Source organism: Camarhynchus parvulus, chromosome 8, assembly GCF_901933205.1.
Source record: "Camarhynchus parvulus chromosome 8, STF_HiC, whole genome shotgun sequence".
Taxonomy (NCBI): Eukaryota; Metazoa; Chordata; class Aves; order Passeriformes; family Thraupidae; genus Camarhynchus; species Camarhynchus parvulus.
In genome coordinates this window covers 23,015,972-23,043,037 of record NC_044578.1, presented here as the reverse complement: position 1 = coordinate 23,043,037, position 27,066 = coordinate 23,015,972, and the positions used below count along the sequence as shown (strand labels likewise).

At 38.9% G+C, this 27,066-nt stretch overlaps 2 protein-coding genes and 1 long non-coding RNA gene across 12 annotated transcripts in view; 1 reads left to right on the top strand and 2 right to left on the bottom strand.

Moving 5' to 3' along the window:
• Window positions 1–3,425, bottom strand: part of RC3H1 (ring finger and CCCH-type domains 1) — a 61,654-nt gene extending 58,229 nt beyond the window's left edge. For 8 of the 9 annotated variants that reach the window (XM_030953947.1, XM_030953949.1, XM_030953953.1 and 5 more), the window contains exon 1: window positions 3,239–3,425. The gene's annotated coding sequence lies outside the window, so the exon portion shown is untranslated. The other variant, XM_030953948.1, reaches the window with a different exon arrangement.
• An 82-nt stretch (window positions 3,426–3,507) lies between these two features.
• On the top strand, window positions 3,508–23,203 carry LOC115906309. Of its 2 annotated transcripts, none has more exons than XR_004060912.1 (6): window positions 3,508–3,657; window positions 3,814–4,067; window positions 7,077–7,155; window positions 7,873–7,914; window positions 8,036–8,093; window positions 21,014–23,203. It is a non-coding gene; the product is annotated as an uncharacterized LOC115906309 (long non-coding RNA). The 2 variants fall into 2 exon arrangements; XR_004060913.1 differs by lacking the exon at window positions 21,014–23,203 and adding an exon at window positions 10,353–10,419.
• UCHL5 (ubiquitin C-terminal hydrolase L5) overlaps window positions 11,008–27,066 on the bottom strand; it is a 16,624-nt gene continuing 565 nt past the window's right edge. Inside the window, exons 2-11 of the mRNA XM_030953421.1 lie at window positions 26,051–26,114; window positions 23,865–23,970; window positions 16,560–16,685; window positions 16,414–16,475; window positions 16,206–16,336; window positions 14,808–14,871; window positions 13,652–13,754; window positions 13,115–13,228; window positions 12,826–12,924; window positions 11,008–11,612 (exon numbers count right to left, since the gene is read on the bottom strand). Coding sequence (XP_030809281.1) covers window positions 11,568–11,612; window positions 12,826–12,924; window positions 13,115–13,228; window positions 13,652–13,754; window positions 14,808–14,871; window positions 16,206–16,336; window positions 16,414–16,475; window positions 16,560–16,685; window positions 23,865–23,970; window positions 26,051–26,114 — 914 coding nt within the window. The 3' untranslated portion in view covers window positions 11,008–11,567. The remainder of the gene's footprint in view (window positions 11,613–12,825; window positions 12,925–13,114; window positions 13,229–13,651; window positions 13,755–14,807; window positions 14,872–16,205; window positions 16,337–16,413; window positions 16,476–16,559; window positions 16,686–23,864; window positions 23,971–26,050; window positions 26,115–27,066) is intronic.

Genomic DNA, 27,066 nt, shown 5'->3' with positions numbered 1-27,066 from the left:
ACTCTAACCAGAAATTATTTTTGTATCAGAAAAATCTATTTATAATAAGCCATCAGGACTTTTGCACCTTCTTGCCCATTAACCTACTTCCACAAATAAAAATCCTCATTAGGAGATCAGTTAGCCCTTGGAAATCTAATACCATTTCAATTTTAACTGAACTGGTAATGAAGAAAATGAGACTGATGCAAAAAGTAATTATCAAGAGATGAACTTCTTCAGCAAAACAAGTGGTCAGACTCAGTGAGGGGAACTGCACCTAATTCTGGGCACACTGTGGAACCTGTGCTCAGAAAGGAAAGTAACATAACGTAAGCAAACATTTGTGGCTTTCTTTCTCAGCTAGCAGAGTCCCTAGACTTCATTACTGTAACAGAGCCTACATGGAATCTTGAAGGTCACACTGAAATTTCAGTCAGTGCAGTGTGTTTATATAATAATCTTTCACAATAACAGCATATGATAGATAATGGTTTCCCACTTGTTACATCGTACAGTCCAAGCCATTAACTTCAAACTCCTAATTCCCCTATGTTTTATCTGCCATGTACTTGGAGTCAGATTTGTTTTTCTGGCCCATCAGCCAATATTACTTGGGATGCTCCAGCAAACAACTACCTGATTTACTGGGTGTGGGAAAAACCACCACAAAACCACCCAGACTTTCACCTGCAAAATGACTCAATGAATCCAGGGTGGGAGAGGAATTTTAAACAATGAGTAGGCTTTGCAGAAAAAAAAAAGTTTTATAAAGGTCACCTGCTTAAAAGATATCTTATAGTGGTGTCTGCTTCACTGCTCTGAGATTCTTGGGAAGTTTGGGAACCTACATGCAGATGAGTTCTTTCCTTCTAATCCACCTTTACATATCATACCATTGGAAAGCTATGACTCCACAAGTTCTTTCAAATGGCTGAAACATTTTTCCCCCAGGTATCCAGCATGTAAACTGTAATTCTTGGTGCAGATTAAAAAAAAAAGGTAATTATCCTTTATCACTACATATTACAGACTGGGAAAGGTCAATTTCCTAAGTATCATGAAACAACCTTTTACAGCACTGGTTAGTTAAGAGCTAGAGGCCTTAATTAAATGGGATATCAGTTTTTGCCATCACTATGAAAGGTAGCCAGCATCAGTGTCACCCAAGGCTTCTAAACCCCATACAAAGTAATTAAAGCATTATTTTAATATACACTCACTGAATCTCAACTTCTGTGATGCTTAATTCAACAAGATTGATAATGGCTCCACCCAGATTGCTGGTGAATCATTGGCAACACGTCAGAAGTTTCCAAAAGCATTCCTGCTCATTTCTCTTCATCTGCTTTAGCATGAGCACTTATTATATAATAATACATGCCTCAAGATGCCCCTAAATTAAAGTCTGTGTTATTAATGTCTGCATTTTTCAGATTCGTACATTCATCTGTTCACTGGAACATTAGTTTTTTAAATTATCAGCACACAACAATTCCATCAGACATTTATAAAATATTTCATTTTAAACTAAGCTAGTTTGGATACAAGCTGACAAAAAAAAACTCACAAAAACGAACAACAAAACACCAGAAACCATATAAGTTACTTCCCACTTATGTCGATGAAGGTTCCTGCTGCTCATAAGTGATTGACAAACTCAAGTCTCTGGTTGTCAAAACAGACTGCTCTGATGGTACCTGCCTTTCTAAATTTCCCTCCAAGCAGCCTGTCAGGCTGTCTGCTTTGACAGACCCTTTTCTAGGACAGGAAGGCAAAGCCATAAGCTATCACTGGGAAAGGAAAACGTGCCTGATAACGTCTGCTTCTATTTATGTTAGTGGGAACCATAATTTCATTATCAGCATTGTGTATTAATGCACTGAGGAAAGCCATGGAGCTCCTGGTGAAGCTTAGAAACTGGCAATAAGGTACCAACTGCTCCTGAACACAGGTTATTTATACAGCCATGAAATCCCATATTAGCTTCATTGACTTCAAACGCAGCAATACAGACATTTATAGCTGACAAAATTAACCACCTCCACATCCTCATAAGCCTGAAAGAAGTACGAAAACATAAGTTTAGGAATACATTAACTTCTGCCTCAGAGTATTCCTGTATTATCTCACAATTCTATAACCAAATAATGTGAATAGAGTATAAATGCTGCATTTATCTTCCAGCAGAGTCATTAAATGACAGTATTGGTACACCAGTTACAATGATTAAAGCAGCTCAACTGCAATCCAGGTTACTTTGAACCTTTTAATTATTTTTGCAAATTTTTAATTTTTCCCCCACTTCAGCCATTTTCAATATGGCAAAAAAGCACAGAAAACCGTAGCTTCTGCTGGAGGAACAAATGATTTGTCACGCATACTTGACTAAAATGTATAAAAATAAGAGATACACTCTGGACAAAAAGGCGTGCAGAGGTAAACAAAACATTCCCAATTCCTAGGGGGAAAAACCAAAACCTGCATCAGTTCCCTGCTTTAAAACAAGGCAGACCTCACAATAGCTTTTGAAGACAAAACCTGACACCAGGACATTCCCAACCATCAAAGCAAATTAAATCCCAGCTACACCAACACCGCACCCCCGGCATGAAACCCTACCCACTCTGTGGGTGTAATCCAACAGCCAAAACAATGCCAGGGTGGAAAAACTAGCCCAAGTCAGGGAGATCCTGTGCGGTTTCACCATCGTTTGTCCCCATGCACAGGGAGCCGCAGCCACCTCGCTCTTCCCTCAGGCACGACAGACAAAAGAGCCACAACCCAGGGCGGAGAGGTGTCCCGGGGACGGGTAGGGCTCTGTCATTATTTTCCCTCCGTCTGTGTTGTTCAACGCGACACAGGGACGAGTTTTCTCACGCAGAGGCAAGCAGAGCCCCTGGAAAAAACAACAGCAGGCAGAGGGGGCACACAAAAGCCGCCTGTCCCTCGGCCGCCGCAGCCTGAGGCGATGCCGCCTCTCCCCACCCCCAGCCGGACCCAGTCGCTCTCCGCCTCCCCCCCATCGGGCACAGCGAACCGCGGTCCCTCCCCGCCTGCCCGAGGCGTTCGGAAATCGAGCCCGGCAGGAGCCTGAGGCCTGGCGAGGCACAAAGTCGCGGAATTGTTAGAAGTAGAAAGCACCTCTGGAGATCATCTCGTCCCAGCGCCCGCCCCTCCGCCTCCTTTCTCGGCAAGGCGGGCAGAGCTCTCCCGCCCTATTGTTCCCCGCACTCCGCGGCGGAGGCAGCGCACTCACCACGCGGGCCGGGCTTCCTGCAGCGCCCACCGGCCCCCTCAGCTCCGGCACACCGGGGCTGCCACAGCGCCCTGCTGCTGCTCCTCCAGTAGTACACGCGGGCCCCGGGGCAGCGCCGCCATCGCCCGCCGCCGCCGCCCTGCTGCCACTCCGGCAGCGGCCATCTTGTGCGTCGGCTGCTCCTCTCACCGCCCACCTCCCTCCCTCCCTCCCTCTCCGCACCACCCGCCCCTTCCTGCGCCCGCCTTCCCCCGCAACCGAGACGCGACGGGACGGAACGGGACGGGATGGGGGGAAATAGCCGAGTCACGGCCTAGAGCCCGTGACGGCAGGGCGGGGTAGCTACCGCCCGTCTCGGGCAGGGTACCTCGCGCTCTGTCAGGGACGGTCTCCAATGCCAGATGCCTTCCTCCTTTCAGGTGGGGTCTTTTTCCCCCCTCCTCACCTCCTCTTGTCATAGTTAGCGGGCTCGGGGGTGGAGGTCGAGGCAATTCACACACGGAGTGGTTCCTGGGGAGCGCTCTGTGTTTTGGGAGCTTGCTGAGAGCCCCCGCCCGCCATTTTCTCTCCCTCAGAACCTCTGTTGGCGGACCCTGCGGTTGCCTCATGCATCACACCTTACTGCTTCAAGCCGGTTACTTTCCTTACTTCAGGGAAAAAGAACGCAAATTAAGTTCCCTCTTACGTGGCCGTGCAGGGCAAAAATTTCGGGGTTTTGCCCGCCAGTCCCAAGTGAAGGCGTAGAGATGGACTCCGTGCTGGAGAAGGTCCCCCGTAGCTTTGTGTGGTGCAGGACACAAATCATCCTTAGCTTTAACCAACACCACAGGTAAGAGGTTTGGGGACCCTCCAAGCTTTCCTGTATCAGTCAGAACTAGTTGGGATACAGAAGAAATTTTAAAACGCAATTATAGAATGTCTTGCAATCACTTGACTTGCAGCATTTACTAAACACGTACTGACTGACAGTTTTAAATTGTTACAAGAGCTATTTACTTAGCATCAGGATATTTCAAGGTAACATCCACTTGATGCCTGTTTGTGAGAACATGAATATGGTGTAAAATACTAAGAAAGCTATATTTAAATTAAAGACCAAAAACAGTATTCAGTGCCATTTTATTGCTCATCTATTTTATCATGTCTATGCCCAGCTAGAGGCTCTATGGGATCAATCCTGCTGTGATGCTATTGTGCAGGATGCTGTGCAGGGAATGACTGCTTTTCTATTTCCTTTCATAACACCATGAGGAGCACCCAGTGTATTATTGTCAGTCCAACCTCTGAAGTGCAGCATTGCATGACCTGGAAATACAATATAAATAGGGCATTGTCAAGTCAGAAGTAGCCATGCCTAGAGCCAGGCACTCGAGAGAGCAGGCCTGCAAAAGAAAGCTGGGTTGTGACATGCAGACAGAAGACAGAAATTCCTGCACACAAGAGAAAAACTACATAGGGCAAGGTTATTCTTCAGCTCCTGTTTCTGACTCTTGTACTGACCATAGACAGATTTTCATTAACTTTGCAAGAAATGTGGTGCTATTTACTAAAAGTGTTATTTCTATCTGTTTTACTAAAGAAATAATCTCTATTATTTAGCTTTTCCACCGAAACAACCTTAATACTTATCAAGGATCAGTGTTTAAATAAAATAGTATTACAAAAAGCTATTAATTTCTCAAAAAGGAGTTTTCTAGCCACAGTCACAGGCATTGAGATCTTGCAAACACAAAAGATTGGGATATTTACAAAGAGCACGTTTGACTTAGCAAGAGCTTTACTACGAGCTAGAAAATAAGTGTAAATTGGAAATGTCCAAGGCCAGACTGGACAGGGCTTGGAGCACCCTGGTCTAGTGGAAGTTGTCCCTGCCTGTGGCAGGGTTTGGAACAAGATGAGCTTTAAGGTGCTTCCAACCAGTCTGATATTCTGTACCACAGAAACTTCTCAATCAATAATTGCCATCTTTTGCAGACTCCTCTTTAAATGTTACAGTAGAAATGTGAACCTTGTTGGAGTTGTCAGTGTCCTGATTAGAAGCAGAAGATGGCATTAGGAATAGCTAAAATGGTAGGTGTTCTTTGCAGCCTTGGTTTAATGTCACAGAAGCTAGAAATGGTCAGGCCCTGAATCCTGTTACTTCCTAGTTTCTAGCAAGTGATTTGTACAGTGTTCTGACGTTCTGTTCAGTCTGGGTTTTCATATTCCAGTCTGGGGATTTCTACCACTTTGTCTTTTGGCTCCTGTATTGTGGAAAGGCTTCATTTTTCATGTAGTTTATGTTTTCCCTCAACATTTAACTGCATTGCCAGTAGGAACATGCTAACAACAATTTTCAGTAGCACAGCATAGGTTACCACAGTGATACATGGTTGAAATTTAAAGAAGTGGGATATGAAATCACCTATTGTTCTTATTATGTAACACTGCACAGATGAGCACTTCAATTCTCAAACCCCACTTTAGACTTCCATCAGAGTCAGGCTTTTCTGATGTTTATTCTTTGTTATGTTTTCTGAAAGTTCAGAAATTTGTAGATGAGCTTGTTCTCTTGCTGGGATCTGGTGTCACTAGATAACTTAGGTTATTTTTAGTGTCTGCCTTCCCCAGTTACACAGCATTTCTTCCTGCGTGATATGCTGCTTTTAGCATTTGAAGCAAAAAGTGTTATTTGTCTGTAGGATTACTGTTTTCAAATATCATTAAATCAGCTATAATTCATCTCCACTTATTTACATTGTTCTTTCTTTTATGTTCTTAAAAGCCCACAGGAATTAGTTTTTATTCTACCATATATAGCCTCAATTTTCAATTCCTTCCTCTCTTTTTTCCCATCCAAAAGGGGATAATGTGTAGGCATGGTTCTAAAATCTGACATTTGTGGCCACACTAGTAATGTTCCTCAAATTATACATTAAAAATGACTCCCCATTTCAGCCTCCATGACTGAGAGAAATACCTAAAATACCGATGTAACTGTCAAATGCTATCATCTCACCATTCAATTTTTATATTACTCCTTCCATATAAAACTGCTCTAGATCTGTGGTACCAGGATAGCTGTCTTTAAAAAAAGAAATGTGTATTTTTTAAATGTCTTGGCAGTGTTTCAGTTTGCTATTTTAGTAAGCAATGTGACTTGTAAAGCTGATAAAGGAAAAATTCTCATTTTGAAACCTGTGATATCAGAATGGAAGGCAAGAATGAAATACTTCTCCAGGTGGCTGCAAGCATGCCCTTGTTATTTCACACAGTGAAAATTCTAAACCACAGATAATAAAAAAGAAAATCCTTAGCACTTATATATGCTCGACCATCATGTTAAAAAAATTGACCATCACGTTAACAAAACCTAAATTCCTGCACTTTTATAAAATTCCACTGACAAAAGCAGAAGACTGTATCCAACCAACAATCATTGAAAAAAAATCCAATGTTCATTAAAGAGCATGCTGAATGTCATCCAGGGCCATGGGATACAGATGCAACTATTGAGTGTTATATGCTTATTTTAAGTAATAAAACCATGTTACCAAAATACAACCTTACACTGTGGACATGCTCACTGTCTCCAACATAACACACAAGGCTTCCATTTCCCATGTATAAAAGAAGCCTAGAGGATCTAAAGGAATGTGAAGTCCATATGTGTAAAATGAGTGCTCCTCCTTGAAAGCTTCTCTTCCAGGCATTCACAAATTCACAATTTGCACCAATAAATAATACTGTATAACCCACCAAACATCAGATTCGTTTAAAAATTTTTTTGCAGTTCTTTGATGCTGTTAATAATAAATTTGTAGAATATCAATACAATTATTAATATTTGTGTTTCCAGCCTACTTGGAATACAAAGGTCTATGTAAATATACCCTCTGACTGCAGCTGCTGTGGAAAAAGAAGAAATTATAAGGAAGGTAAGAAACCTTCCTTTGTTTTGGTGATTTCTCATTAGAGGTTTCACTTTCTTAAGAATCCCATCTCATCATCCTACTTCTCCCACTGGTGTTGGGGGATGCAGAATGCTGATTCAGGAGTATCAGATTCTCCTCCTTATTGCCTTTTTTGCTTACATGTCAGTGCCTGCTTGCTCCAATCCCAGAGCTTCCAGTATCATTCAGCACATCTCTCTTTTTGGGATAAAAATTTTGAAGCAACAGAAAGTAGAAGAATTTGCAGCAGAGCAAGTCTGTAGTTCCACAAGGCAGAGCCAGTACCACACCACATCCTTGTCACTCCAGTGCCCTCTGCTGAAGTTACCATCTCCTTGGCTTCTGAGTCCCCTTGGGCAGGAGCCTCTGCCAAGTGCCAGAAGCTGCCACCTCTTTATCTTGCACTTGACTTCCTTGCTGTATTTCCTTTTCTATTCTGTCTCAACAGAAAAGCAGAAATATGACTCCTTATTTCCTGTCCTTGCTCCGGTGGTACTTAAGTTGAAATTTGTTCTTTTCCTTCATAGCATTGCTGCGTGACATTTTACAGCAGCCTCTTAATGAGCTTAGGAAGGTAACATAGATGTTGGGATGATAAAAAATTAAGGCAATTATATTTTATAAGAATTCCAGTGAGAGTGTGTGTGTATAAAGCTGAAAATCACCTAAATTAACAAAGTAACTTTTGTTCTTTTCTGGCAGGTTTACTCATGTACTATAAAACTGGGAGAAAATGAGAGACAGGTAAGGCTTAAAATAAGTTGCTATCTTTTTATTGTTTATAAAAGATTTTTTTCAAGCATTCTTGAAGGCTTTTATAATCTGACATGTCAGAATGATGTTCCCTACTCTGCTTTGAGTCCAGCAGGTGAAAGAAGCAGCATTTACAGAAGAAGAAAAAGGAAAATCACTGAAGGAAATGCGTAAGTTGAGTGAAAGTTAGTAATCCTGGAACTGGCTCTTATTACCAGACAGAAAGAGATAGTGTTTGTGGTTTGGTGAGTTAGCTATCTTTGATGTTGTTTTTCTACATAAGCTGATATAATTGCTAAAGAAAAAAACAGTGAAAAGATCAGAACATCCTGTGAGCACAGATAGAGCTTACATTGTGTATACATTTTGGAGATATTAAACTCATTTATTTTTAGCAAGTGTCACCAATTTCTCAGAGATGAATCGATTCTTTTTATATGCTCATCGAGGCACATGGAACGCACAAGTCCTAGCCTGTTAACAAATGCCAGCTATTTTGAGAAGCACACTTTCTCTGCTGTTAGGGAAACTTCTTGTTCTTGTACATAAGGCCACAGTAGCTCCAGTCTGTTTCTCCCCAGTGTTTCTGTGGCTTTGCTAGGCAGACATGTGTTACCTGCATGGAAAATATGAGCCATAAAATAACTTACCTTCCTTCTGAAATCCTTAGTCATTGCAACTTGAATGTACTTTGACTTCAGCAATTTGATATCAGAAGGTTGTTTATGTGGCAGTTTATTACAGACTCTCCCAGGCAGCTGTTTTTCTTATCGTTTCCATTAACGTAGTGCTCTGGGAAAAGAAAAAAGGAAAGAAAAGGAGTGTCCTGTATTTTCATACACAAACCCCACCTTCTCCTTGGACTTCCTTCCACAGGAAGCACATAGGCATGTATGCACTTATTTGCATAATTAATAGACAAGATAAAACTGTTTCTACTTGTCATTGATGAGTCAAACACTGAAAAGCAGTTGAGGGCAAACACGGTCATTCACTGATCTCTCAGGTGTAGCTGCTAAAACTCACAAGGTTTGTGAGACAGGCTGAAACCAGCTGTACTGGGTTTGCATGGCCTGGTTTTTGGTAGCATGGGGGGCTATAGGGGTGGCTTCTCTGAGGAGCTGCTGGAAGCTTCCCCCATGTCTGGCAAAACTGATCCCTGATAGCTCCAAAGATGGAGATGATGCTGGCCAAGGCTGGGCCAGTTTGAAATGGTGGCGATGCCTCTGTGATAGCAGATTTAAGAATAAAGAAAAGCAAGCTGTGCTGTTGTAATCGTGGCCAGAGAAAACCAAGGTGAGAATATGTGAGAGGAACAGCAGACATCGGGGCAGTGAAGGAGGAGAGGCAGGAGGTGTTCCAGGAGCTGGAACTGAGGTTCCTCTGCAGCCTGTGGAGAAGACCATGGTGAGGCAGCTGTGCTCCTCACCCTGCAGCCCATGGAGGTCCACAGGGATGCAGCATTCCACCCACAGCCCATGGAGGAGCCCCATGCCAGAGCAGAGGGATGCCTGAGAGGAGACTGTGACCCTGAGGGAGGCTTAGCAACCACTGAAAACATCAGTGTGTTACCAACATTTTTCTCATGCTCCATCCAAAACACAGCACTGCACCAGCTACCAAGGAGAAAATGAACTGTATCCCAGCCTAGCCAGGTTCAGCTTCCTGTCCAGCTCTGCATTCATGTGATGCTGTACTAATATACAAATAACTGCCTTTTAAACCAAGACACACATGAAAAAATGGTTCTACAAATTTGGCAAAAAAAGTAAAAAATTTGCCACAAGTTTGATCAGAAAAAGATTCATAATACAACAGAAAACACTAGTTTTGAAATGTTCTACTTCTGCATTAAACAGCCTTTTAAAAAAACTAAGCATTTTTCACTTACACATTAGAGTAACAAATTTTGTTAAAAATTGATCTCTACATCCATCCTTTTTTTGTCTGTTCACAAATCCAGAAAGATTGCTTGCAATGTAAGTTTCCTAATTTTTGAAACAATTGCTACTAAAATTTGTTGATAATTGCAAAAATAATCATTTGCTTCAGCAAAATTCCTTTTCCTTTTGTGCCCAAGTGCAGCAGTAAGAAGAGAATGAAATGACTTCAGTACAAATTTAAGTTGACACCTAATATCAAATTGCAAAATTCTTCAAGGATGACAGGCTGCAGCAGGAGTCATCAGGCTATCACTTAAAAAGACAGACAAATGTTTTCAACAGATTGAAATGGAGTTTAAAATGTAATTTTAAAAGCAGAAATGTCTTCCACTGTAAGTCCTTCCATGTCCTTGGACAGTAATGCTGCAGTGAATTACTAAAGTAAGAAATTCTCACAAGGGTTTATGTTCTCATTAGCCTGATCAATTTTGTACAAAACACCAATATGGATCTCAGGTTTTTCTAAAACCAGGCTTACCTTTCCAGCCACAGCAATGACTTGAGGAGATCCTTCCAGCATGAAGAGCACAGTCTGTGTTTTAGTTCTTCGGCCAAAATTTTATCCTGTTTATATAAATATATATGCAATATATACAAAGCACCACAGGTAACAGAATATTTTGTATCTTTTTCTTGTCTTTTTCTTATCTGACTCTTTTAGGAAGAAACTGGAAGTTTCTAAACAAACACATGTACAATGACAGTGAATAATTGAAGCAGTGTGTATTGTTGCAATGGCCTACTATCCATACCAAAACAATCAGTTACTATCCATACCAAAACAACCTGTTCACAGCTCACATGCTGCCTGCAGGACACCCAGTGAACTCCATTCCCCAGGCATTTCCTGTGGTCTGTGGGACACAGTTCAAGCATCTTCCACAGCAATATTGTCATCAACAATAATCTTCCATACACCTTTTTCCTTATATTACTTCTCAAAGTCAAAAAAAAAGCAGTGCTTTAAAGACTTGAACATATTCCAGAAGAGGAATACCTTCTATCCAAGAATATTAATTCCCCAAAACAATAGCGTGCCTTCTTTCTGCCTTGAATTTAGAATGCATATACTCAAGTCACAAGGCTGATGACCTCCATATCCTAATCATCTTGTCCCATAATAAAATACCACAGAAAAAAGTTTGCCAAAATAAAAATGGGAATATTTATTATCTTTTCTACCAAAGCAGTGCAGTTCTTTTGAGATTATACATTGGTCTTTGCAAATGTTTCTACAGCTAAATTAATACTTTTCCATTTTGTAAAAAAATTAGACACATACTTCATAAAAACAAAGACACAGGCTATGTCACTGAACAACTGGAAGGATTGTAACTGTTAGTAGGGATGAGCAAAGAAAGCTCATGCTTATACTTAAACCTCTGGCATTTGTATCATTATCATGTTCCAGTGGGACAAAATGGGAACATTTTCCTTGCACATTTCTGGGTCCACTTCCCAAGTTTTCAGACAGACTGTTAAATACTGAATGTGACCAGGAGAACCTAAACATTGCTCAGCAGTACTACATGCACAAGATGCAGGGGAAGGAAGAGTCAGACCCATGCAAACAGTACAAGACAAACCATTACAACTGGCAAACGTGCACTGGACAAAAATTGAAGTTTATGAAAAGCTTTATTTGTTGTCATGAAAATAGTATCAGAAGCAAGTAACTGTATGTGTTCTGCAAAGTCATCTTCATTTGGCCTCCTGAGCTTTCTTGGCATTCTGTTTTTCTTTTGCCTAGAAAACAAGGGAGATGATGTCAAGCTTTGACAAGATGAAGGTCATTCGGGATCTTGGAATAACTACAAATACAGGTTTAAATAAATTATGCAAAAGAAACTGAGATAAGGTAACTTCTCTAGGGGAAAAGCACTATTTTAAAAACATAATTTAAACCTTCACTTTTCATACCTCCATACCAATTTCATTTAACATAGAAAAAACTCTTCCTAATGGAAACATTTTATGTCACAAGAAAACACCACATTCAGACATATAGATGGTCAAAATTGAACTCTGAAACAAACTAAGATCTTAGTGGTTTAGATCTTTGAAATAAGTGGGAAAAAACCCCACAGAAGTTCCTGTCAAAATATTTGCAGACAGATTCTCATAACTTATATCAATCATAAATAGTTCAAATTGGTAAGGAACTGGCACTTTCTTCCTTATGAATTTACTTAAGAAACAGATTGGGCAAGAAGAGGGGACAACTCAGATGCAATACTGGCCAACAGCTTTCTGTCAAAACATTAGTTAATTCTGAATCAGGCAACTGCTTTTTACCACTTATTGAAGAGAACAGAACAGCATCTAATTCAGTGATTTAGAATTAAGATCTGTTACCAGCAAGTCACTGGTAATTTACTTGTGAAAGCAGCTTGATGGACATTGTCAATGACTTCTGTTACCATGAAACTGGATTAAAACTTCACGAGTTACTCTCTTAAAAACTATGAGCCTGCAAATGTACCTTCCTAAACAAATTCAGCTAAAGAACTTACTCATTAAATAACACACAGCTCTTTTTTCATTATACTAATTCAGAGAGCCTTTCTCAGTGAGTATAAAATCAGGCATCCTGCCTCTGGCACTCAAGCATAAGTGCACACCAGCACAGAGCTCAGTACAATTCAAGTACTTGACCAGTTTAATAACCTTGCCAAAGTGGCAGACACACTTATTTATTAAAGTTTTAATACAAACCTTAGCAATAAATCAATGATAATGGCCAGATACCTTAGAAAGGGGAAACCCAAGGCAGTAAATGAGCACAGGAACAGGGAAAAGGGAGGGACTGAATTCCCAGCACTGTGCCATGGCTCCCACAGGAGTGCAGGGAGCTGTCCCTGGCCAAAGAACTTGGAGAAATAAATGACATGGGCTCTTTCATTTAAAAGAGAAGGTATGAAGAATTATAGTAATATACTATCAGCTAGGAAATACTCACTTTTTCTACTAAGGGTATTAACTGCTGGTGCTCTGCTAGAGTCTTTAACAATTCCATGATGAAAGGCAGGTAGTTATGTTTTCTTCTAATATTTTCAATCTAAAAATGAATTAAAAGCATTAACAGAATTATTATATAGCTGAACTATCTTCTAGTCCTCATCCAATTCCTTCACAATAATTGCAAAGCTCCCATATAAATATATATATATATATATATATATATGTAAAAGCTGACTTGATCTTACAACTATTCCAATAATTTCATCAGAAAAGCAAAGACTACATACCTTATATCTTTTTAATTTTTGGTTCTCTTCTTCAATTAACATCTGGTATTTTGCAACTTCTGATTGTATAGAACTTAACACATTACTACTTTGATCTGTATCCATAGGCTCCTCCTTCCACAAAACAAAAATTTAAATGGATGATGTTACTCCATTTTTAAATTTTACTTTTTTAAAAGCAAGTTTTGTCTCAAGGGTATTTCTATCACAGAAAGATGCAGTTTTGTTTACCATTATAGGTACATACCAGGAATTTCTACAGTTAGTTACAAGCAGGTACTGGGAAAAAAACAGTTCCAGCACCACAGCAAATGAGTCAAGGCAGAAAGTCAAAATGACATGGTCAACACTGTGCTGAGTGCTCAGCTCAGAGCTGCAGCACTGAGTGCATCCACACTGTGCTGGACACATCTCTAGCAATCACTCCCTGCTTTTTTTGCTGCTGCTCCATTGGGAGCAAGGAAGGGAAGTGAATAGTAAAGCCAGCACACAGAACTATTAGGGAAATACTTAGGAAATTTAAATTCCATGGCCTACCTCTGCCAGTTGCTGCTGTAGCTCTGCAATCCTCTGTTCATATATCATCTTCCTGTCAGACACAATAGCCATCAGGTTAAACCTTATCTCACCTTCACTGTATCTAAAGGAGGAACAGAAAAACAAAACAACAAAGACAACCCGATTTCAAAATTAGGTACCAACATGACAACTCAAAAGCCCCCTCTTTGATTTAATTTCATGGAAACAAAATTTTAAATGGGTCTATTAAATTCAGTTGTACTACAGATCCGATCTTGTTACAAAATAAAATCAGACCACAAATTAACTCTATCCAATATGTAACTCCTAATTACCTTCTCTCCCCAGAATTTACTATTTCTGTCTCTGGTCACAAAACAAATACTGAAACTATCCAAAAAAGAAAAGAAAACACGACAACGGAACTTACAGAAGATGCTTCACATAATAGTTTTTACCTTCTCATTACTATTACATGTTAGAAAATATTGGAGACTTCTCCACGCAGTGTGAGAAGTATATTCAACAATTAGACTAGCAGGCCTTTTGGAGGTTAAGTTCTCCAAAAACAACTTGGTAGTCATGTTTTGCTTATCAAAAAAAAATCTTCAAGCAAAAACTTAAATTGTTTTCTAAAAATGGCATAAAATCAACTTTTCTTCTAATAAATTTGGGACTGCAGTTTGGAAACAGAGTTATGAAGTAGCAAAGTTCCACAGTATATTTTTCTAGCTTAAATTTCTAAGACAGGCCATTCCTAAGAAAAACTTCAGCTCTCTAAATACCAGCTGTATGGGCAGAATGACTGTGTAATAATTTGAAGTGCATAGGCAAATGTTATTCATGGTTATGTCACTCTTAGCTTTCACTCACAAAGATCCACAGCTGTGTAACAGATAACAATCTTCTTTTCCAGAGCACTCGTAGGATCTCTCTTCACTACAGACACCTACTTGGATTAATTATGCAGCAGCACAGTGTATTTATCTATCATCACATTTGCCTCATGTTGGGCAACAGGTTCCCAAGTCACACAGTGATATGCATAAAGAAATGATGCATAAGTGTCATTGCTTAGAAATTTGGCAGAAATCCTTTAACTGAAGGAAGTTAAGACAATAAAATTTTCAAGCATAGGGAAGGTGCTATATTTAAAGGCATCACGACCATTTACTTTTGTATGCGCTTCTCTATGACGGGCCGCACTGCACTTATCCAGTCATCCTGCTGGCATGCACCTGGGGGAAACACAGGAAAAATTCATCATCTTTGCACAATTTAACAAAGGAAAAAATTCAATATCATGGCAAAATTTATCTCAAAGTTGACTCATATAATTCAGGCTTATGCAGCAACTTCAGAGTATGTAACAAGTTTTTCTTTAGCTACTGCAGTCTGAAATTACTTAGGTGGTTTTTCAGGAGGTGGAAGATGTTTTATTTATAACAACAGTTAGATAATGCAGTGATCAAAGCAATGGAACAAAGGTAAATTTTAAGGGCATAAGCACCTAACATTTGTTTTGCTGATAAGAAGAAATAATGGGGTGGGGGAAAGTATGTTATGAATATTTTTATGACACAAGGGGAACTAGTTGGTATGACAACATTGAAGTAGACAGCAAAGGACAATATATGGACAGGTACAGCTGTTTAATATTAACTCTTGATTTTGTCTATGTGGATGCAATATAATGTTAAAAAGTCAGGCAGAAAGAAAAACCAAAAAGGATATATGATAGAGAATTTGATTTCAAGAAATATGACAGGATACCCACAGGTGATTTCCTAAGCTGAAAATGTCTCTTTTGCAATTGCAAGACATTAAAGTAAATTTAGAGACTCAGGATCTTGTGACCACACAAATGATGTTACTGTTAGGTCCAAAGACTGTACAGTATTTCTGGACAGACTAAAGACAAGATTAAGCAACAAGCTGTTGCTCAGCCTAAACGTAAATAAAATTGTCAACAAATCTGGGAAAACACTGTAGGAATGGAGTGTAGAACCTGTTGTTGACAATGTATCAGACTCTAAAGTACAGAGACATGATAGGCAGTGCAGAGCTTTTCAAGACTCAACAGGGCACACATATCTCAAGAAAGATTACAAAACAGAAGCTGTCTTACAGAGAACAAAGCTATTTTCTTTTAAACCATTAGGGAAACACTTGCTATCTAAGAAGAAAGAGGGCAGTGTGTAAACACAAGCCACATAAAAGAAAAAAACTGTCTGGAGTCAGCTGTATATATTCTCCCTTTCTGTAAACTTCAGTCTTGCAACAAAACTATCAAGGTTTTGGAAGGGATTGCAGGACCTGATCATTTGATTACTAGATGAAAAGAGAGAGCATCAGAGACAGGGAGGAAGGAGGGAGGAAATTGTATTTTCAGACCGACAAAACTAAAAGAATACAAATGACTGCAAGGAAGTACAAGCCTACAACACATTCAGAAAACTTTCAAGATATTATTTTAATAAATAATTTGCTTTGAGACTATAACATATGATCAGTTTATTGCAAAAAGCCATTATTAAAATAAAGGATGTTCAACAAAAATGTAAAATGTTACCTAAATCAATTGGTCCTTCCCTTAAGCCATCTAGCTCATATAGCCTCCCATTAACAGGAACGTAGCTTACAAAGTGAAAGGCATCTTCTTCCTTTGCTGAAGACTTTGCATCAAACTCAAACATCTGTTGTCTGCAAAGAAAATTTAAAAACCTCTGAGATTAAAAAGGATTTGCTCAAATTTTGGCCAGATTTAAAACATATGTTACCTGGCAAAACTGTTGTGAACTTGCCGAATCACTTCTGAGTTGCTCAGTGCCAAACCTTTCATCTGAAAGGAAGTAACAAAACACCTGTAAACCCCCACAGCTCTAACACTGTGACACTCAAAATGCAGAAAACAGTGGTCACTCACTGCAGCATCAAAGCTTTGGGAAAATTCTTTAAATTCTGACAAGGTCTCTCCTAGATGAATGTCTTGATGAGCACAGTTTAACAGCACACTTACTATGGCTTGAGTTGCACAGGCATTATTTATGACCTAGAAAAAAGCATGGAGAATTCAGTCAGCACTGGTGATAAAAGTTCACTCCAAACTGTGTTTGCTTTTGTTACATACACACACTTTCTATGCTGATTCACATTAGAGCTGCACCCTAACACAGACTGGATTTGCTGCCTGGCTAGCAACAGAAAAGCCCCTGCTATGATAAAATCAGCTCTGCATGCTGTCATATACAATTCACTGATAAAACTCATCTTTCACAGCTGTCCTCAGAAACTGTCATTCCACTGCCTCACCATCTCTCTAAAGTGATTAATGAAAGGCATAGAAGAAAGGCAAAAATCCTTGGATCCCTGTGGAAAAACACACAGTAATATTCAAAGCAAGCTGCCCAAATTGTGTTATCTATGGCCTTAAAAAAAAATTAACTCTCCCAAGAAAAGTCCTTAAAATAATCAGTTCTACCAGGACTAAGAGGTCAAAAAATTTTACTTGAAGCAATAAAACACATTATGGAACTTAAAATTGTTATTAAAAGGTTTTATTGGACAAAAAATTTCAAGTATTCTAGGGATAAACTAATAAAAGCGTTCCAAGATGTAGATATTGTTTAAATGATGGTTAGCTGAATAACATACTTGTCCAATATAACTATCCTTTTCAAGTTAAAGTTACTAGTTTGACACTGTTACATTTCAGTGTTAAATATTCCACTTTTAGAAAATATAAACAACTCCCTTTGTATTAAAGCCATGTCTTTAATGTTGTTTACCAATAACCAAACTAAAACACTGTATTTAAAGAAAGAAGCTGCAAAGATTATTAGATGTAATCTGAGATTTAACTAAATGCACTGTAATCAAATGGTATGAGGCCATAATACAAGACTTTATATTAGCAGTTTTTTCTCAGAGAGCTATAGGTTAGGAAAGAGTATGTTACCATTAGCTTTGAGACTATTTTGCAATTGAAAATGCAACTTAAAACTTTCAGAGAGGATGTGACTTCTGTATAAAAATACGAAAATTAGTTCAGAGCCACGAATGTGAAACCACTTCCAACAAGAAAGGAGAAAAAAAATAAAGAGAAAACACAAGCAACCTGTTTCACAATCAAGGCTAGTCCTAACAAAGGAAAACCTAGTATGTTAATACTAAAAGTCATATAATAAATTTATTTTCTATACTTGAGGGTGTTCTCAGTTCAGATTATGTATATATGCAGATGATAAATAATAAAACACTTCTTAATTTAAGAAAAATACAATCTAGTTGACTTAAACAGTAATCAAGGGAGTCAACTACACATACAGAACAAATTACACCAGCCAAAACTGAAATTAAACCAAGTGCAGGTACACCAGCTAGGGGCTAGAATACCCAGATGCAAAATAAAGGACATACAAGGAAAATCCATCAAAGGCAGTGAAATAATGAACCAGCAGCAGAAAAATTCAAACCCCCAGACCAGCAGAACGGCATACATTGAATTACACTGTAACTTAGGAAAAAGAACTAAAGACTCTCTGAGATACTACTAAAGAATCCTAGCAGAGACAGTGGTAAGGTAGTGCTAGGATGAAAGCAGGGAAATCTCAAGTGGATCACAGTGGGTGAAGCTGATGCAGTGTAATTAAGCTGATGCAGGTGTAATTAAGCTGATAGAGAAGCAGGAGAAGGCACAGACACCTGTGCTGATGCACTGTTACAACAGTGCTGCTACAATGGAGGCAGGGTCACTACAGCAAATTGTATTTGTAAATTACAGTTAATACAGGGCATTATAGGAAGGACAGGACTACATGGCAACTAATTTTGCTGAAAAATCAAGATGGAACAACCAGTTGCTCTTTACAGACAACTCAATAATGGCTTCAAAACAAGGAAAGTAAATTTACTGAGATTTTGTATAGCAGGATACAAAAGCTTGAAACAAAAAATAAAATCAGAGGGAAAATTAGACTTTGCAAAGAATTAATGGGCTCATCAAATACTGGACTTCAAGCATATTTTGTATTCGAACTACATTATGAAACAAGTCTGATGAAGTATATAGGGACCAAACTAAACAAAGTCTGACTGCTAGAAAACACTATGCAAAAGATGTGGATCTGAGGGGAACAGCCTCCAGCTGTTGAAATGAAAACACGTGATAGAAATACATTCTAGCACCTCAGTCAAGTGAGAGGCAGGAGTTAAGGAAAAGGCAGCAACAGTCCTGCAGCAGAGGAATAGAAGGAAATGCAGGTAATGTGCATAAAAATCCACTGTGTTCCTGGGTGTAGATGACACAGGAGAACACCAAGATGGAACAAGGGAATCTCTAGCTTGGTGGCTCACAGGCAGGGTGAGGAGTGCACAGCGAGGATGTGATATCAGGACCAAATGCAGGCAAGTGTGGGATTTATTTGTCACACAGACAGAGTGCCATCTGTGCACACAGCCAGTCCAGCCCTGCTCCACACACAACCTGGAGAACCCTTCAGGATACCCATCTCTCATTCCCAGTGTGTCTCTTACTGAGGGTGCCTCAGCATTAGCAGAAAACATTCTTTGCATTTAAGTAATGTGATAATAAATGCAGGTTGTTCCCAAAAGATTTTTATTTGGACTTAAGGATTAAGAGGATTTTCTGCATTTGTCCAGAAATACCAACATTTGCCTGGATATTTCTGTCCAGGAAGTCTTGGTGAGGTATTAGATTGATCGATACTCAAGACTCCAACTTAAAGCAGACACTCAGAGTTAAAAGATTTTGTAGGCAAAAGCTGAAGGGGTGTTTTACAATACTTGAAAGAAAACTGTAACATACATACATAGAAATGTATCAAGAGAAGATTGACCTATCCCCAAGTGAAGCTCAGCTTAAACCAAGGAACCACTTGATTAGGCTACTCTCTAAGTAAGATGCATCACCTCCTAAGCATGCACCTTTCTCTAGGGATCAAATCTGACCTTCTGGATCAGCTTCAGGCAGAAGCACTTTAAATTTTTCACTTACATCTTCTCCCTGATGGATTTTGTATTTTGCTTTTCAGAAAAGCTGTGGACAAGCCTGTGTTTCAATTGGTAGTACAATCAGCAAATTCACTTACAGAACATTCCAATATTACAGAACAGTTGGTTTTACAGAGCTCAACATGAAAAATTCAGCATTAGCATGAAGTTCCACAATTCTTGTTTAGAAACCCAATATAATTGTTTCAATTTAAATTTTGTTGGAGTAAAGATATCATCTTTCTGCAGCTATATTCAGTTACTGTAAGTCTCTGTGATTTGTTTCATGTCTTGAAGTTGTACTTCTTATAAGTTATCTGTTACCCCAAACTTAGCTTGAACACAGATATCTGGTCTATCTTAATGTTACCAAATCTGAAAAGGTCATTTGAGTTTGAAATCAATTAAGTACTGGAAATGTAAAAAAATACATATACTTCCATTAGTGCCATAAACATAACCAGAGACCAATGGTTTGCTATTAACAGTGTAAGACACTCCTCCTGAACGTATTCCCAATTAATGAAGTTAATGTTCTGTTATGACAATGCAAAATAAAATAAATACATGGCACCTAGGAAAGGCAGGATACCAACAGTTCCATACTAAAAGCTAAATAATTTATTAAACTCAAAAGAAGTAGTTTCAGATCTGCAACAATGGCATTCTTTTTTGTCCAGGGACACCTCTGCAGTGCTCAGCAGAGAATGCAGCTCCTCCCAAGAGTGTGGCAGGGAGCTGAATACATCGAGCAGCTGTAATCATGTATCCATTGTGTGTGAAAACAACAGCAAGGGCCCACTGAAGCAACACGGAAATCAGGAAATTCTGAGTTAAGGCTGAAACTGTATCCTTAACTCACCTCATGGTGCCTATGTATCCTAGCTCAAAGGGAATGTAAGATCATCCAGAGTTCTCTGGCCTCAACTAGAGGACCAAACCATACCTAGGCATAACAGGGAGGCCAAATTTAACATGAGTGCACATAAAAGTGACCATTAAAAACACCTCTTTTAATATGCATGCATACAAGACAGACTTAAAATTCAACCCCCCAACACAGGTGTGATATAACTTGGAACAAGATCTAGTTGCCATTTGGAATTCAACTACAACATCACTATGGAAGTGGAAATGAAGAAAATGGGAGCATGCACAAGCTTCTTACCAAATTGTGTTTCCTAGTGCAATTTTAAAGATGTTTTACTAGACAGTTTGAGAGCTGTAGCCTTTTACCTCTAAATAAAGCTCTCCACACTGAAACAATTTTTAAGATTGAACACATAATAAAGTTGAACAGAAACAAAATTTATCTCCTCTACTCAGCTCTTGTTATATATTAACAGTAACCTTGTCTTGCTCACACAGGATTCAGGAAGACACTTGAAAACATGTCTGCAGTAAAACCAATTGTACCAAATGTCTTCAGATGGGAACATTTCAAAGAAGAAAATGCATAAGAAAAGAAAGAGAGGCAAAGATTTGTTGAGATTCTTCAGGCTCCAGTGTCATGACAGTTTTGAAGATACAGATGTACAGATCAATAACCTTAAATGTCATAAAAATGGCCCTAACCAATCTATTTGTTCTGGGATTCCAGCCTACTAATGAACATAGTGTAATTTTACATCATCCCTTTTGTAATGAAGAAAAAGGTCTTCTGGAAAGACCCTCAAAGCAAGCATAAAATTTGGCTTAAAACATACAGAGGAAATAAAAAATAGATATGAACCCAGTTGCACAATGGCTGGGAGGACTTGCTCTTTCACAACACAAATATTCAATACTAATGCTCATCTTGCTTTGTGCTCCTGGGTGACTCAGAAGGATCCAGACTGTGGTTTTGAGAAGTGCAGTAACTTCAGTGCTGCCATAAAGAACCCCCTGTTGTCTCACCAGTTTTGTCCTGTACAGACTTGCTGAACAGACACATCTCATAGTACAGCAGAGACCAGCCCAGATACCATGCACAGACAACTGCTGGGGGATGAGCTTCACTGGCTCACAGAGTTTCACTGCAGCCTGCTCTCAGCAGCAGCAAATCATAATATCAGACACTTGCTTAGAAAACACTAAATCCTCAAAACATTGCTTGTCAAGTTGGATCTCTCACCCAGGCTAACTTTCTTCAGTGTGAAAGTCACCAGAGCTAAACTGGTATTAAACAGATTCCTCCAAAATATCCAAAGCAGTTTCTTTCTGTTGACTTTTAATAATAATTTCTCTGTACCTATTTCTAGTTGTTCAGTCACAATAGCTCAGTGCAGGCAAAACTGAACTGATATGAAACACAAGCAAATATGTCTTCAAGGAATGTTGTAATTTTGCAAAGCCAGTACTCTTGACTGACAGATAACAATAAAAAATGAAAAAAATACTAATTCTAAACTTTTTGCAAATGACTTTTGAAACATCTATTCCATGCCATTGAGTGGCACAACCAGGCAGTACTATTGTAAGAGTCAACACTTCTAGAAATCGTTTTCCATGCTAAAATTGAGAGTCACTCCAGCACACTCTCTTTAAAGGCAGCAGGTAAAAGAAAGGGCCAATTAAAAAGGAGGTTTCAGCTTAAAAACACATTAAAATATAAGTGTTTCAAAGAAAACTATAAAATAAACAAGACTTCTCACTGTTAGCCTTTAATTTGGTGGGGCTTGTTATGAAATCTAACATTATCCAAATTTTGTGATGTACATTCTGCAATCTCATCTTAAAGCTCAAGAAAGGTCCTCTTAGCTATTGCCTTTAAACAGTGTCAAACTTCAAAAAAGGAAGGAGGTGGAAAAGGCAAAAGAAGTGGAGCAAGCAGACAAATGCTTTGAAACTTCTCAGCTTTCACAAGAACAGCAATTCTAGGACAACATCAGCTACTCACAGCAAACAAGATGAAACCCTTGAGTGAGGGAAAATTCACCTTCCATTTAAAATAAAAAACCAACATCCTCAAAAAAAAATCCCTCTCTAGATTCCAGTCAGAGTAATCTCCTCCTACCATGGAACTACCTTTTGAAATTTACATCAAGGATTTTCTGAGTTCTTTGCCTCATGGCTGTTCTTTAGCTACAGCCCATGGCTACTAACAGTAAGTTTGGTTAGGTAGAAATCACAACCTAAACCAGTGTCTATGAGAGCTACCAAACTACAATTAGTAAAGTGCTACTGATCACTGCATCATAAAAATGCTGGGCAGTGCTTGGCAGGATTCAAGAGCTACAGCAGGGGAAGAATGAAGAGAAGCAGCATTGAAAAAGCTGATCCACAAGAGCATGATTATAAAAGGAATGAAACAGAAGTGCAGGTACAGGGTGGCCAGGATGGCTATTTGCATTGTTTTCCATATTTCTATACTTTTACCTGGAAGTGTGAAGACATTTTTTCATATCCTGAAATTTACATTTGTGGTGGGAAATAAGAAAAAATCCAATGAAAAAAATAAAAGGCCCCCAAAACCCCCACCCTAAACACCCCAACAACTAGACCATGTAACAATCTTCATAGAAATCCTAATAATTTGCCCTTTGATGTCAATGTTTTGTAATAAATACCCATATTAAATGCTCCTGCTTTCATTCCGGTCACTTTCTCTTGCTTTTCTTTCTTGCAAAAACCGCACACAGCAGTGTGTTAACTCTAAGACAAAATTTCAGTACTACTCTGTATTTAGTAAAACACAATGGACTACTTCAGCTAAACCAATTTCCCAGTAATTTCTAATTTAAATTCACCTTTCTGATTTGAATACTTAAAACTTGAATGCCAAAATGGTCTTCAAACCCTTAAAGGAAAGCATTATCCTATATATACTGCCCCAGCTTCAGAGCATTTGAGAAAAGTAAGAAATAAACACAGGACCAAAAAAATTTCTTCCAACAAGTTGCTGAAAGTGGTTTCAAAAGAAGTAATTTGCTCATCCTGCTGAGAACATTTACCAAGTCACTTCTGCACAGAAGACTGAGTTACTTTATGGGTAAGAGCTAACAAATAAATAAGAGCTTTACTCCTCCATAGCTGAAATTCTTGCCTGATTTGACAGATCAAACTGATTTGCTTTGTCAATACACAGCTCCTACTCTCAGAATTTGCTGAGTCTGCAAAATACTAATTTCTGTGTACATATTAACAAAAAAATAGGGTTCTTTTTGAAAAACAAAATTTTTTGTGACTTGGTAAATTTTGTTTCATGACATATCTGAAGCAATTACATAATTTCTCATACCTGCTTAGCAAAAAATATTGTATCCAGTCTGGAATCCTGGACAACAGAACCCGCGGGCTCCTCTCCGGGCTGCCACTTGAAGAGAAAAATCAGCCCATGTACTGGCCTGAAAAGCAAAATTTATAGGAAAAAGGTCACCAATACTGATGAAAAATATTAAAATTATCTGTACTGTAGTTTAGCTGCATGCTGGTATGGTAATTGTGTTAATTCTTTCTAAATACCAGGAACTTACACTGAAATTTTCAGATATGCTCTTTTAATAAGACAAAAGACAATTCAGGCTTCTTTCTGTAAGTGCTAAACAATCCTAATCTGAATTAGCATTCCACTAATTTTCAAAAGTCAGGACCAGTTTTCCTGGTTACTGCAACTTTTATAGTTGCAGAACTCCATTTGAATTGGTTAGTAATAAACAGCTATCAAAGCATTTGTCAGTCATACACAAGAACAGAAACAAATGTTTTGGGAATCCTTCTACACACAGATGAAATGCCCAAAGAGGAGCTCTCCCAAAACTTCATGCTTTGAGTTAGCTCACCAACAAGTAAGAGAAACCCAGTCTTCTCTTCTAGTAAAAATGTGTCTTGCCTTTCAGACTGCATGTCTTAAGAGTAAACAGCTTTCACTACACGTTGCACTGTATTTAGTATTTCCAGAACACAAAAATTTATCAATAAAGAAAACAGGTCTAAAAAAATCTTCAGTTACAGTAAGACAAAAACCTATTCATCAACTTAAATCTAAGGTCATCACCAAAAAGAGGCCACACATGGTTTCTCCACAAAAGACAAACATACACCTGTAGTGCACAAGAAACTTTTCCTAAGCTCTGACCAGGAATCAGAGATGCATTTTTTCAAATTCTCTCAGTGGACCTGTGTCACAGCACGTGTTGCAATTGAGACAGCTACAACACACAGAGCATCATCATACAATTTCAGAAAGCTTCAACCCATACACAGTTACACCATGTCATTCAGAAGGCTGCAAGCATCCACCCTTCTTGTTCTGTAGCCCAGCCTTTTATCCCCTCCTGTTGATGCACTGCACCTGTGTGCCCTCTGCTCCCTTTGGTGGTTGCTCAGTGCCCCTGGGCACTCCATGGCTCATTGCTGTCAGTGCTGCTCACCTGCTGCTCACAGCTGCACCCACTGGGGATGAGGCTGGGCCAGCCCCACTCCCAATTATCACAAACTGTGTGCCTACAGAGCTTCTGTTTAGAAAACAAAGATGCTTCTATATCCTTTCACTCCCAGTGTTTATACATTGTGTAAAATATTGCAGGTGTAAATGGGAAGGGAGGATGGAAGCTGGCCTTCCCTCAGGAGTGGAAAGACAAACATCTCCCAGGATATGCAAAGCTGTCACTTAATGAAAAAACAGGTAAATGCTCTGATAGTGCAGACAGCAAATAAACCAATTCATAGGCAACTTTTCTGCCACTCAGGTGTTGCTGGTGAAATATCTTCAGTCAAAAATTCCAGAAATACATCCTCTGTACCAATTCCTGCATGTTTTGAAAAATTAATCCTACAAGTATGGGATATTTGCACAAGATACAAGAGTATGATCCAGGTTAAATGATATTTTCCTCTTAAAATCCTGTATGTAAACATGGATAACAGCATGTTTACACATGGACAAAATGTTAAAAGAATTAATGTTGCTTAATAAGGGCAAAATTGTTCCACATGACACCAGTCATTATCAGTTACAAAAAGCCTATTTGCCTTCACATCCATATGGAAGTGGTTCTGCAGGAAAAATGAGTTACAAAGGTATCTAAGTACTGGAAAATAATTTAAGACAACAGAGGCAACATCATGGGATGTGAGGAGAGAGGGAGATAAAGCAAGGAACAGAAATTCACCCAAGAATTTGTTAAAAGCTGTAAGGCAAGCAAATGGAAAAATCATTACAAATCCACTTCCACATTCTAGCTACTATCAGCATTTCTTTCAAAACCTGATTAAGCTAGATTAAGTACCAAAGCATTAATGAAAAGCAATTTAACTGCCAGGTATTCCATTAAATCAAAATCCTACCCAACTTCTGTAGAAACTAAAGGAAAAAACACAAACACAAAATGCCCCAAACAACAGATCCACCAAAAATACACCTGAGTTTAGTACACATTCTTTCAGGGACTTTAGACAAATGTGAATAAAAACCATGTGCCTTACTTCAATTTTTCAAAGTTCTCTGGCTCCAAGCTCCATATTTCTTCAACTTGTGCTCCTCTACAGCCTGAAATAAGGAAAAAATACAGGTTTCTTCAACTAACTCATTTAAAAAGGGACACAGCCAGTAAAGACAGACTTATGAAAGAAAACACAAAGACATTATGTAATATTTGCAATTAGTACATCCAGGCTATGGAAAAGCCTATCTGTGGGCTTTAACAGACCTTGATTAAAAAAACCCAAACAAGACCGGCAGAGAAACTATTTCAGGAATTTCTGAACCTGTGATACTGTCTTTATCACTGTGATACAGTGATACTGTCTTTACAAGAGAGTTGCATTTAAAAAAGAAGCAGAGGAGCTTAAATATCTCTGATCACTTCATGTCCTTTGCTGAAAACAACGCTGCTTATAAAGGCATTATCAGCAAGCCCAAAGCAGAACTTTAAACACCTGCCTCCAGACAAAGACCTATGGTAGTAGATCAAAAATGCTGTATATTCAAGCAAGACGTTTGCATAATACACAGCCCAAAATGTTTAAATATTTACTATGTTGAAGTTTCATTTATTAGCTAAATAAAAACATAAAAGAAGCATGTCTGGACTTTCTTTCTGAGAAAAAGACACAACAAACTATAAATCAATGAAATGTGGAGTAAAATAATTTTGTTTTTTTGGCTGAGAATAACCTGGCTGCTGCAATAACCATATATTCACAGTTTCACCAGAGATTTTAAATGCAATTCAACACAAAATTTAACATTCTAGAAGGCCAGGCAGCCGCTTGTAGGCTACCCAGCCACTGCCAGGCCCCACAGCTCAGCCCAGGCATAGCCCTTTCTCTCAATGTTCTCACTCCTGGGGCTCTGTAACCCGAACACCTTCCCAGCCAAGTTCAGATTGGACATTCGGAGGTATTTTTTCAAAGGGCTGATGAGACATTAGAACGGGCTGCCCAGGGAAGTGATGGAGTCACAGCCCTGGAGGTGTTTAAGGGAAGACTGGACACGGCAC